The 12535-nt window shown below is 49.0% G+C and overlaps 1 protein-coding gene across 1 annotated transcript in view; it reads right to left on the bottom strand.

The window, feature by feature from the left end:
• Positions 1-8526, bottom strand: part of HROB (homologous recombination factor with OB-fold) — a 35074-nt gene extending 26548 nt beyond the window's left edge. The window contains exons 1-2 of the mRNA XM_073572775.1: positions 8372-8526; positions 6573-6626 (exon numbers count right to left, since the gene is read on the bottom strand). Of these exons, the coding sequence (XP_073428876.1) occupies positions 6573-6626; positions 8372-8374 (57 nt within the window). The 5' untranslated portion in view covers positions 8375-8526. The remainder of the gene's footprint in view (positions 1-6572; positions 6627-8371) is intronic.
• Positions 8527-12535: the final 4009 nt, after the last annotated feature.

Consider the following 12535-nt stretch of genomic DNA (forward strand, 5'->3'; position numbering starts at 1 on the left):
CCCAGAACTTCCATTGCACCTCTTATGGAGGAGCGGTGTCTCAGTAGTCCCTTGACTCTGTCTTGAATTGTCTGCTGCTTTTTTCTCGGTAGCCGGGATATTCTGTCTCTTGAATCCAGAAGGACTCCCAGGAAGATCTTCCTGCTTTCTGGTTTTAGGTCTGACTTCTGGTCATTGATCAGCCAGCCGAGATACTCCAGTGTTCTGATCGTTCGGCTCCTGTCCTGGATGAGCCTTTCTTCTGATCCTGCAACTAGGAGAAAGTCATCTAGATACGGTATTATAATGACTCCCTGCTTTCTCAGGTAGGCTACCACCTCCGCTACCAGCTTTGTAAATATTTGAGGGGCCGAAGCCAGCCCGAACGGAAGGCACTGGAACTGGAAGTGGCAGGTCCGGAATGGTAAACTGATTGCGAATCTTAATAGGCTTTGAGATGCGGGATGGATGGGGACCTGATAGTATGCACTCTTCAGGTCCAGAGTACACATGACAGCATCCCTGTCTATAAGTTGAATCGCTAAGCGTATTGATTCCATTCGAAACCTTTTGTATACCACCCAGGCATTTAGGGGTTTTAAGTTTATAATTGTTCTGGCCACGCCAGATGGTTTTGTAATGGAGAATAGGGAAGAGTAATGACCTTTTCCCCTCTCCTGTGGCGGAACTGGCACTATGACCTCTGACCGGAGCAGGTACTGTAGGTCTGCCCACATGGTAGAGTCTTTCGGGACTACGGTGGGGGCGATGTATCTGTCGGGGGGAGGGGAATAACATTCTATGCTGTACCCTTCTGTGATGGTTCTGAGGACCCACCGGTTCTGGGTTACCTGGCGCCACCTTGCTGCGAATCGTCGCAGTCTTCCCCCGACACCTATGGCGTCATTTCCTTCTAGACCTGGAGGATGACGCGAAAAGAGGGGCCTTGCTTCTCCCCCCTTGGCTCTGAGTGTTTCTAAAGGAGCCCCTGTTGGATCTACCCTGGCTCCTAAAATCAGTCTGTCTCCTGAAAAAGGACCCTCTACGAAAGGACTGGGGACGCTTGGGTTTTTCCTCTGGAAACCCCTTGTTTTTGTCAGACACCTGCTCTAGGATGCTATCTAGAGCTGGCCCGAACACCCTTGAGCCTGAAAAGGGGATGGAGCAAAGCTTTGCCTTTGAAGCGTTATCCCCAGACCAAGACTTCAGCCAAACCGCTCGCCTAGCTGCGTTGGAAAGGGAGCTGTTTCTGGCTGCGAATCTTACTGATTCGGCCGATGTATCTGAAAGGAACACAGTGGCTGATTTCATCAGAGGGAGGGAAGCTAGGATCTCAGATCTAGGGGTCTTGTTGGATAAATGCTCTTCCAACTGCCCCACTCATAGGAACATGGACCTGGCCACTGAGGTGGCTGCTATGTTAACCTTAGTAAAGGGCAGCTGCCGATTCCCATGTTCTCTTTAACAGAATATCCGCCTTCCGGTCCATCGGGTCTCTGAGACTTGATGAGTCCTCGAAGGGGATGGCGTTTTTTTTGGTCACCCTAGCTACGGGAACATCGATTTTAGGAATTTCCTCCCACAATCGTGTTTCCTCTGGGTCAAAGGGCAGTCGGCTCTTAAAGTCCCGAGACAGTACAAGTCGCCGTTCTGCCTCTTTCCATTCTTCTAGGATCATTGTCTTAATGTGTTCGCTTACGGGGAACAGAGTTTGTTTCCGAGCGACCAGTCCCCCAAACATGAGGTCCTGTCGGGACTGCGGTTTTGGAACATCTTCTATCTGCATGGTGTTCCTTACCGCCTGCACCAAGTCCTTGGTGTCCTCTAACTTAAACAGGTATTTCCTGCCTTGGTCCCTCATGTCAGTCGGGATCTCCCCCTCCTCGGGATCCGAGTCCCGGGGGTCTGACTCTTCAGGCGAACTTGTCTCCGAGGCTAGCTCCATCTCCCACCTCGGCCGCTTCCGGCTTGGCCCCGGACTAGGGGACTGCTGCCGTGAGAGACTGGATCTGGAGGCCTGTACTTCCTCCCGAATCAAGGATCGCATCTCGGCCAGGAGGGACGGCTGCTCGTCTCTTACGACCCTTGAAGTGCAGGGTCCGCAGAGAGTCTTGGTATAGTTGTCTGGCAGCTTTACCCGGCAAACCGGGCATCTGACAGACTTAGATGTGGCCTTTACCCAGTCCTTAACCTCTGTCGGGGGGGCTGGGGTACCCTTCTCCTGTACGATACAGAACAGGGATAGTCGGGTCAGTTGTCCTGGGCTGCGGGGAAGGCCGTGTGGGGGTTGGATTGCGCCAGGCGCACTTACCCCTCTGTCGGCTGGTGCCTCTGGGTCCATACCACTGAAGCAGCTGTTGCCTGCAGTGAGCTGCTAGCGTGCGGTGAACTCCTGGTCTGCGGTGAGCTGCTGGCGTGCGGTGAGAGCTGCTGGTGCGGCAAGCTGCTGGCGTGCACTGAGCTGCTAGCGTGCCCAGGCTGCTGGCGCGCTGTTTTCAAATCGGCGCGTGACGTCATCGCCACGCGCCGGCCACTTCCGCTTCCTGTTCTGAAGCCCCGCCCACCGAGCGTCCTGCAATGGCGGCGCCCATCCGGCTTTCTGCGGGGACCCGGCTCCAGCTGCCCCGGGTTCTCTCTCGCAAGCGCTTCCAGCCGTAACCGCCGCGCGGTCTGTATGTCGCGGGGACCCGGGCGACTGCCGCGCGGCCTGGAGCCGAGAGCCTCCCACCGGGAGGAGCGGCTTCCTCCAGGAGCGACGTCCTGCTCCTGGCTTTGGGGCAGAGGGACTCCCCACCGGGAAGTGTCGGCCCTGGGCATCCTGACAGGGGGAAGGATTGGACCGGCCGCCCGATCCCCCTGCGCCCTCAGGTAATCTTCCTGCTCCTCTCGTATGTCCCTCCGTGCAGGGACAGGAAAGACACTGAGGGAAAGGGGTGGGACGGGGCCTTTTAACCTCTCGTGTGCTTTCCTGTCCCTGTAAGGAGGAGGAGGACGTCCTCCATGGTTCTGTCAGGTGGACGTCCTGGAAAACGCTGAATTTCAGGAAAGCAAAGTTTGATCAGCTTAGAGAGGACCTTCGCCGAATTGATTGGGACAATGTCCTCAAAAATAGGAGCACAGAAAATAAATGGGAAATATTTTAATCAGTTTTACACACCCACTGCGAGCTAGCCATACCGTACAGAAATAAAAGGGCTAGAAACAGGAGAACACCAATGTGGCTAATAAAGGATGTAAAAAGGCAATAAAGAACAAGAACAAGGCATTTAAGAAGCTAAAACAAGAAGACAATGAAGAAGCATTAAAAAGTTATAGAAAAAAAAATAAAATGTGTAAAAAACAAATACATTTAGCAAAAGTGGAAACAGAGACTCATTGCTAAGGAAAGTAAAACAAAGCCCAAACTATTCTTTAATTATATAAACAGTAAAATTATTAGAATTGATGGTGTCGGCCCTTTAAAGAACAATGAGGGTGAAATCATAGAGAGCGATGTGGGAAAAGCAAATGTTTTAAATACTTTTTTCTCAACAGTGTTCACACAGGAAAAGGATTTGCCAGGGGAAATGCAGAGTGATAATGTAAACTCCCCATTAAGTATTACCTGCCTAACCCAGGAAGAAGTGCAGAACCGCCTTAGTAAGATTAAAATTGACAAATCACCAGGCCCTGACGGCATTCACCCTCGGGTATTAAGGGAGTTAAGTAATGTGATAGACAGGCCTCTATTCCTTATATTTAAAGACTCTATAGAAACAGGGTCTGTTCCTTTTGATTGGCGGCAAGCAAATGTGGTACCAATATTCAAAAAGGGGTGTAAAAGGGAACCTGGAAACTATAGGCCGGTAAGCTTAACATCTGTTGTGGGTAAAATTTTTGAAGGGTTTCTAAGGGATACCATTATGGAATATCTCAGTGTTAATAAATGTTTAACTCCATATCAACATGGATTTATGAAGGATCGCTCCTGTCAAACTAACCTCATCAGCTTCTATGAGGATGTAAGCTCTCAAATGGACCAAGGAGAATCATTGGATGTCATTTATCTCAACTTCTCTAAAGCATTTGACACTGTCCCACATAAAAGATTGGTAAGTAAGATGAGAAAGCTTGGGCTAGGGGAAAATGTGTGTAGATGGGTAGGTAGCTGGCTTAGTGATAGAAAGCAAAGAGTGGTTATTAATGGTGCATACTCAGATTGGGCCAGGGTTACTAGTGGGATACCTCAGGGTTCTGTATTGGGCCCCCTACTATTTAACATATTTATTAATGATCTAGTGGATGGCTTAGGCTAGTTTCACATTAGCGTTTACGGCCGCAGCGTCGGGCTGCACACGGCAGCCGCTAAGCCTCGCCCCCTGCCGCGCCGGTAGCTCCGCCTACGGACGCATAACGCTGCATGCGTCCTGCGTCCCCTATCTATAGCACTGGGGACGCAGGCCATGCGCAGTATGCGCATGCGTCCTTTTGACGCTGCGCCGAGCGCACCAAATTGCAACCTGTTGTGTTTGGCGCTGGCGGCGCTGCGTCAAAAGGACGCATGCGCCGCAAAACGCATACTGCGCACGGCCTGCGTCCCCAATGCTAAAGAGAGGGGACGCAGGACGCATGCAGCGTCATGCTTCCGTAGGCGGAGCTACTGGCGGAGGCGCGGCAGGGGGCGGGGCTTAGCGGCGGCCGTGCGCAACCCGACGCTGCGGCTGTAAACGCTAATGTGAAACTAGCCTTACTCAGTAAAATATCAGTATTTGCAGATGATACGAAACTATGTAAGGTAGTTAACACAAAGAAGGACAGTTTGCAACTACAGACAGATTTGAGTAAATTGGAGAATTGGGCTGAAAAATGGCAAATGGGGTTTAACACAGATAAGTGTAAGGTTATGCACATGGAAAGGAGAAACAGATGCTATAATTACTTACTAAATGGGAAACTGCTGGGGAAATCAGACATGGAAAAAGAATTAGGCATCTTAGTCAATAAGAAGCTAAATTGGAGTGCCCAGTGTCAGGCAGCTGCCACCAAAGCAAATAGGGTCATGGGATGCATTAGAAGAGGTCTGGGGACACGAGATGAAAACATAATTCTCCCTCTGTACAAATCACTCGTCACACCACACTTGGAGTATTGTGTGCAATTTTGGACGCCGGTGCTCAAGAAAGACATTACTGAACTTGAAAGGGTTCAAAGGCGGGCTACTAAAATGATAAATGGAGTTGGTTCACTACAATACCCAGAAAGGTTATCAAAATTAGGTCTATTTACTCTAGAAAAGAGAAGACTTAGGGGAGACCTAATATATATGTACAAGTATATCAGAGGGCAATACAGAGATCTCTCCAATGAACTGTTTGTACCAAGGACTGTGAAAAGAACAAGGGGGCATTCTCTTCGTTTGGAGGAAAGACAATTTCTGCACCAGCATAGAAGAGGGTTCTTCACGGTAAGAGCAGTGAGGCTCTGGAATTCTCTTCCTGAGGAAGTGGTGATGGCCAACTCACTGAATGAATTTAAGAAAGGAATGGATACTTTTCTTGTGAGTAACAGTATAGAAGGTTACGAATAACAGAATATTATAGGTAGATGGCTGACCCAGCTTAGGGGAAGGAATTTTTTTCCCTATGGAGAAAATTGGCTTCTACTCTGTGGGTTTTTTGCCTTCCCCAGGATCAACAATGCAGAACAGATGGACATAAGGTCTTCCTTCAGCCTTCAAAACTATGTTACTATGTAAAACCAGACAGTATAATGGGCGTGTTAAAAATAAAATCGATGCCATACTGACCCAATCTATTTTTATGCGATCCACTGCAAAGACTGCATAGGTAAGAGAAATGTATCTTTTTTTGTTTTTAATTGTGAATTGAGAAAAATAAATATCTTATATGGATGTCACAAAGATCTGGCCGACACGGGAACCCACAAGCAGATCCGCTCTCTGGGGAGACACGGGGACCTGCAAGCAGACACGCTGACTGGGGGGACACAGGGACCCGCAAGCAGACACGCTCGCTGGGGGGACACAGGGACCCGCAAGCAGACACGCTCGCTGGGGGGACACAGGGACCCGCAAGCAGACACGCTCGCTGGGGAGACACGGGGACCCGCAAGCAGACACGCTGGGGGGGGAACACAGGAACCCACAAGCAGACACGCTGGGGGGACACAGGGACCCGCAAGCAGACACGCTGGGGGGGACACAGGGACCCGCAAGCAGACACGCTGGGGGGGACACAGGGACCCGCAAGCAGACACGCTGGGGGGGACACAGGGACCCGCAAACAGACACGCTCGCTGGGGGGGGACACAGGGACCCGCAAACAGACACGCTCGCTGGGGGGACCCACAAGCAGACATGCTAGGGGGGACACAGGGACCCACAAGCAGACACAGGGACCCGCAAGCAGACCTGCTCGCTGGGGGGACACGGGGAACCGCAAGCAGACATCCACATTATTAAAAAAAAATCATACATTTTCAATGGATTAAAAAAAGATGATGTTTCTTTTATAAGCTTGTCTGAATTCAGACCAATACTCTATATGAAAACGGACAAAAGCAAAACAAAAACAATAAGGAATAGTCACCATTACCTCATCATCAAAATCTTCAGATCCAGAGCAGAAGAGGTTCTGGAAACTTAAAGCCTAAAAACACAAAGCATGTAATGAATGTAAAGCATGGAGGGTCAGTGGTTAATCTCCATCTCTCCAACTGATGTGAAACTACATCTCCCAGCATTCTGTAAAAGCTGCAGATATATTACCATCGGTTAATTTCTCCATCACAGTAAACATTTCAGTGAACTCTACTCCGTCCGAGAGCCTCTGGCATTTTTTACCTCAATATCGGCTGTGAGGTTGCTGTGTGGAATCTGTGTGTGCATTAATCCCTATGGCTGGCGCACGAGACAAACGAACATGAGGGGGACTCCCTCCATAAAGCCAGAAAACGTGGTGCACGCCATATCTGTGCAATGATTTGCACCTTCCTCTTGCCGATACCAACACAATTTTCTAAAGAGAGCAGGCCTTACAGGAAGGGGCATGACTATTTTACTATTATTTACTGCAGGATTTAGTGTAAATTATAGCACAAATTTAGGTCAGCGTCCAGGTGGTGTAGACAGTCGCAGAGCTGTAGGAGAGATCAGAGCAACATAGGGTTTTATCCGAGGAGTATCACAGGCGATAAATTCATAATTACGCTTACCTTTTACGAATATCTAGAAAGCATGTAATAAAGCACATCAGCTGCAGCAGGTCCACGGGTCAGTAAATGACCATAAGATATCCAGGACAGAAAGGAGAGGTTTGTGGGTGGTTTCTGCGCTTGCTGATGAGACGTATATCCCAGATTGTCAAATGGATAGCGGTTTCTTCTACGTGCTTTAAAAGACTTCTTCATCAGGAAAACCACAAGTAACTAGTAAGTATGATACTTGTGGTCTTTCCTGATGGAGAAGTCTTTTAAAACGTGTAGAAGAAACCGCTATCCATTTGACAATCTGGGATATACGTCTCATCATTTATCAGCAAGCGCAGAAACCACCCACAAACCTCTCCTTTCTGTCCTGAGCTGGTGTACATAGCATTTTCTGCCACATGGACAAAGACGCAAATTTATTAAGAGGCGAGCTAGGCACTTCTTACAGCAAAGCACAATTGTCTAACACAGCAGTCGCTGCAGACAGAAAAACATGGCTACTTACTGGACACAATTTGACCCCTCAAAACATATAAAAAATATCTATTTTTCTTTTATAATCTGTAACTGGATTATCCATTGGATACACAGATACAGGGGAAAACAGCACCTTATAGTGACAGAAATCACAGGCAGATCTGGTCTGGGTCTGTTAGGACCCAGAAGTAGTGATGATCAAACATGTTCAGAAAAGGTGTTATCTGAGCATGCTCAAGTGCTAACCGAGTGACTTCGGCGTGCTCGAATAATATGTTCGAGAAGTGAACCATCTTAATGTCAAGCAAAGTTGCCATGAGGCCCACGCCAAAGTCTCAGGAGGTTCCACAGGTCAGCACTCAGGTGCGTGGGCAGACATTACTGTTCGGGCTGCACTTGTGGTCTCTGCCTAAGGGTGCAAATGTATCAAAACTAATGGAAAAGAAAGTTACTGCCAGCAACCAATCAGAGGGCTGCTTCCATCTCCAAAACTGTCCCTGAACTATGAAATCTGCATCCTGATTGGTTCCTCTAATCCACTTCTCCAAATATCACTTTTACCAAGGCTCATGGACATATCTATGGCAGTTGCTGCACAGGAGACTGCAGTCAGGACACGCTAGGACCTAACACAACGCTTATAGTAACAGACATTGGCAAACAATGAGATGTGTGCTGCAGTCAGTAACTAAAGAGAAGAAAAATTCACCATATGTCAAAAGTATAAGCTCCCGCAGCATCAGCCATCCAAACAGTCAACGACCGCTCCAACGTTTGTAAAATCCACAGGAGACAGCTTCCGTAAGACACTTCCGGTGTCTGGAACGCAGACTTCCGGTAATTGGAATGCAAAACTTTTTCTTTGCGAGATTGACGTTTAGTACTACCGCCCCATTTGCGCGTATAAAGTCTAAGCTCTGCCCCCTGGTGGTGGACTGGACAGTGGCAGCTGTCAGAAGATTTTCCTGTATTTTAGCGCAGAACATATGTAGCCAAGGGGTCAGTGCAATTCTGGGGGTGTAGGGAAAGGTAAGGAGAGCAGCGGGTCCCAGTGCAGATGTAGAATCTCCCTTGAAGTATTTAATGACGTCAGGGGACATGGTGACTCTTACGTCACGTTCACACGGTCAGTATTGGGTCAGTATTTTACCTCAGTATGTGTAAGCCAAAACCAGGAGTGGAACAGTCATAGGAAAAGTATAATAGAAACCCGTCACCTCTTCGTTATTTATCACCCTCTCCTGGTTTTGGCTTACACATACTGAGGTAAAATACTGACCGTGTGACCGTGGCCTAATAATTATTACTGCAGGAAACTTATGGAGGAGCCAAGTCCTGGGTGAAATTCTTTCTGGAAGACTAGGATATGCTGTCACTGTGGTCAAAGACCTAATGTTTCATTTTATTAAACTAATTAATTTTCCTATAATTAAAGCAGATCTGTGATGGGGATCCATATCGGTGTAGTCATTGGGGTTAAAGCTTAATCACCAGCTCCTTCTCCCCAACTTCCAAGAGGCTTCCGAAAACCAGGAAATTGTCCGATCTCCTGGAATGTATCCTTAACCACAGGACATGGAGAACAGAGAAAACTACTATTGTATGGGGACACAAATGTGGGACATTCCTGTGTGTGGGGGCACAAATGTGGAACATTACTGTGTGTGGGGGCACAAATGTGGGACATTACTGTGTGTGGGGGCACAAATGTGGGACATTACTGTGTGGGGGCACAAATGTGGCTCATTACATTACATTGGAGTGGGTTTCCTCTTTTCTAAAAACTGCTCCTTCAACCCTATCCAACCCCCACCCTCCCTTATCCTCCCTTCTTTCGAGGTTCACTCTGTTCGTATCTACTCTCCCTCTAATCTCCAAATGGCTGTCATATATCGACCACCGGGCTCAGCCACTATCTTCATTGACCAATTTACCAATTTTCCACCTGGCTCCTCCACTTTCTCTCTGCTGACATCCCCACCATCTTCACGGGGGACTTCAACATCCCCATTGACACCCACCAACCAGCAGCCTCCAAACTCCTGTCACTTACCTCATCCTTTGGACTTAGTGGTCCTCCACAGCCACGCACACAGATGGACATACATTAGACCTCATCTTCACCCGCCTCTGTTCCCTATCTAATCTCACAACCTCTCCCTTCCCCCTATCTGACCACCATCTACTCACCTTCTAATCCTTGTCCTTCTCACCTACCCCCCATGTCCAGCCACTTGCACATTCTCGCAGAAACCTCGCACACCTAGACATTCACAGACTCTCAGACTCTCTTCTACCTCTGTCCTTCATATCTTCACTCCACAACACGGACAGTGCCACCGCTTTCTACAACGCCGCCCTCACATCAGCCATAGACTCAGTCGCTCCTCTCATGCATGGCAAAGTGCGACAACCCAATAGGCAACCCTGGGACAACAACCTCACCAAAAAACTTCGACAAGCATCCAAGGTTGCAGAGCGGTGTTGGAAGAAAACACGCCTGCCAGACGACTTCACTGCTTTCAAACAAGCTACACTTGCCTTTAAATCAGCCCTCGCCTCTGCTAAACAGACCTATTTCACAAACCTTGTATCTTCACTATCCCACAACCCAAAACAACTGTTCAGCACATTCAACTCTCTCCTCCGCCCACCACTGCCACCTCCAACTCCTCTCATCTCTGCTGAGGACTTTGCCACCTACTTCAAAAACAAGATTGACCAAACAAGGCAAACCTTTACAGTTCCACCACCCCAACCGCTCCATATACCAGCCTCTGCCCCTCCCTAATAACCTCCCTCTCCAACACCACTGAAGGAGAGCTTACGCATCTCCTTTCCAAATCACGCCTCACCACCTGTGCACTCGACCCCATCCCTTCCCACCTGCTCCCCAACCTCACTAACATGATCATTACAGCCCTAACCCATCTCTTCAACCTATCCCTAACTTCTGGTACCTTCCCCTCTGCCTTCAAACATGCCACCATAACACCCATCCTCAAAAATTCAAACCTTGACCCAACTGCTATGCCCAGCTATCGCCCCATATCACTGCTCCCGTTTGCTTCCAAACTTCTTGAACAGCATGTCCATGCTCAACTTTCCTCCCATCTCTCATCTAACTCCCTCCTTGACATCCTGCAATCTGGCTTCCGCCCCCACCACTCCACTGAAACTGCCCTGACCAAAATTACTAATGACTTACTCACAGCCAAAGCTAACAGACAATTCTCCATCCTCCTCTTTCTTGACCTGTCCTCTGCCTTTGACACAGTTGACCACTGCCTACTGCTACAGATTCTCTCTTCCCTTGGCATCAAAGACCTTGCCCTATCCTGGATTTCCTCATACCTTTCTGACCGCACATTCAGCGTCTCCCACTCCCACACTACCTCCTCATCCCGCCCCCTCTCTGTTGGAGTCCCCCAAGGCTCTGTCCTGGGGCCCCTACTTTTTTCCATCTATTCTCTTGGCCTAGGACAAGTCATAAAGTCCCATGGCTTCCAGTACCACCTGTATGCAGATGGCACTCAGATCTACCTCTCTGGCCCAGATGTCACCTCTCTGCTGTCCAGAGTCCCTGAGTGTCTATCAGCCATATCCTTCCTAAAACTCAACGTAGACAAAACTGAACTCATTATCTTTCCTCCATCTCACGTATCTTCCCTACCCGATCTATCTATTATGGTAAATGGAATCATGCTCTGTCACGCACCTGAAATCCGCTGCCTTGGAGTAACTCTCGACTCTGCCCTGTCCTTCAAACCGCACGTCCAATCTCTTGCCACCTCCTGTCGCCTCCAACTCAAAAATATTTCCAGAATCCGTCCCTTCCTCAGTCCTCAATCTACTAAAACTCTTGTACATGCCCTCATTGTCTCCCGCCTTGACTACTGCAACACCATCCTCTGTGGCCTCCCTGCTAACTCTCTTGCACCACTCCAGTCTGTCCTCAATTCTGCTGCCCAACTAATCCACCTCTCTCCTCGCTACTCCCCTGTCTCACCCCTCTGCAAATCCCTCCATTGGCTCCCAATTCCCCAACGAATCCAGTTCAAACTACTAACACTGACCTACAAAGCCATCCACAACCTTTCCCCTCCCTATACCTCTGAACTAATCTCCCAATATCTTCCCTCACGTACTCTTCGATCCTCCCAAGACCTCCTACTCTCCTCCACACTTATTCGTTCCTCACACAACCGCCTCCAAGATTTCTCCCGAATATCCCCTATCCTCTGGAATGCCATACCTCAACACGTCCGATTATCCACCACCCTCGGATCCTTCAAACGGAACCTGAAAACTCATCTTTTCAGGAAAGCTTACAGACTGCAATAACCATTTTGCCGCCTCACCACCGCCTGAGCTGCCGCCTCATCACCACCAGAGCTGCTGCACCCCCGACCTTCTGTCTTTTCCCCGCTATCCCGTAGAATTTAAGTCCGCAAGGACAGGGTCCTCTCCTCTCTGTACCAGTTTGTCATTGTAAATTTGTTGCGGAAACTTGTTTACTGTTAACGATATCTATGACTTTGTATGTAACTGTGGCGCCCCCAGGAGTATGGCCCCAAATGGCATTGCCTTCCTCCAGGGAGAGTGATGTCATGCCTGGGAGCAAGGAAGGGTCTCTCTCGCAGTTAACCTACACATGCAACACAGTTCCACTCCAAGCCAGCAGGGGGGACTCTGTACCGGAATTAAGGGGAGGAGTGCTCTCTGAGGGCCAAGAGGAAGGAGTGGTCAGTTAGTCTGAGGAGGGCGAAGTGTGCAGACGTGGGGAAGAAGCGCAGAGATTTAGCAGAGAGGAAAGGCTCATCTCCAGTGAGAGCGCATGAACTGGAGCCTGGTCTCCACGGTTGTATGGGTA

The sequence above is a fragment of the Dendrobates tinctorius genome, unplaced genomic scaffold (assembly GCF_039654945.1).
Source record: "Dendrobates tinctorius isolate UK_male_01 unplaced genomic scaffold, ASM3965494v1 ptg000032l, whole genome shotgun sequence".
In the NCBI taxonomy this organism is placed as follows: Eukaryota; Metazoa; Chordata; class Amphibia; order Anura; family Dendrobatidae; genus Dendrobates; species Dendrobates tinctorius.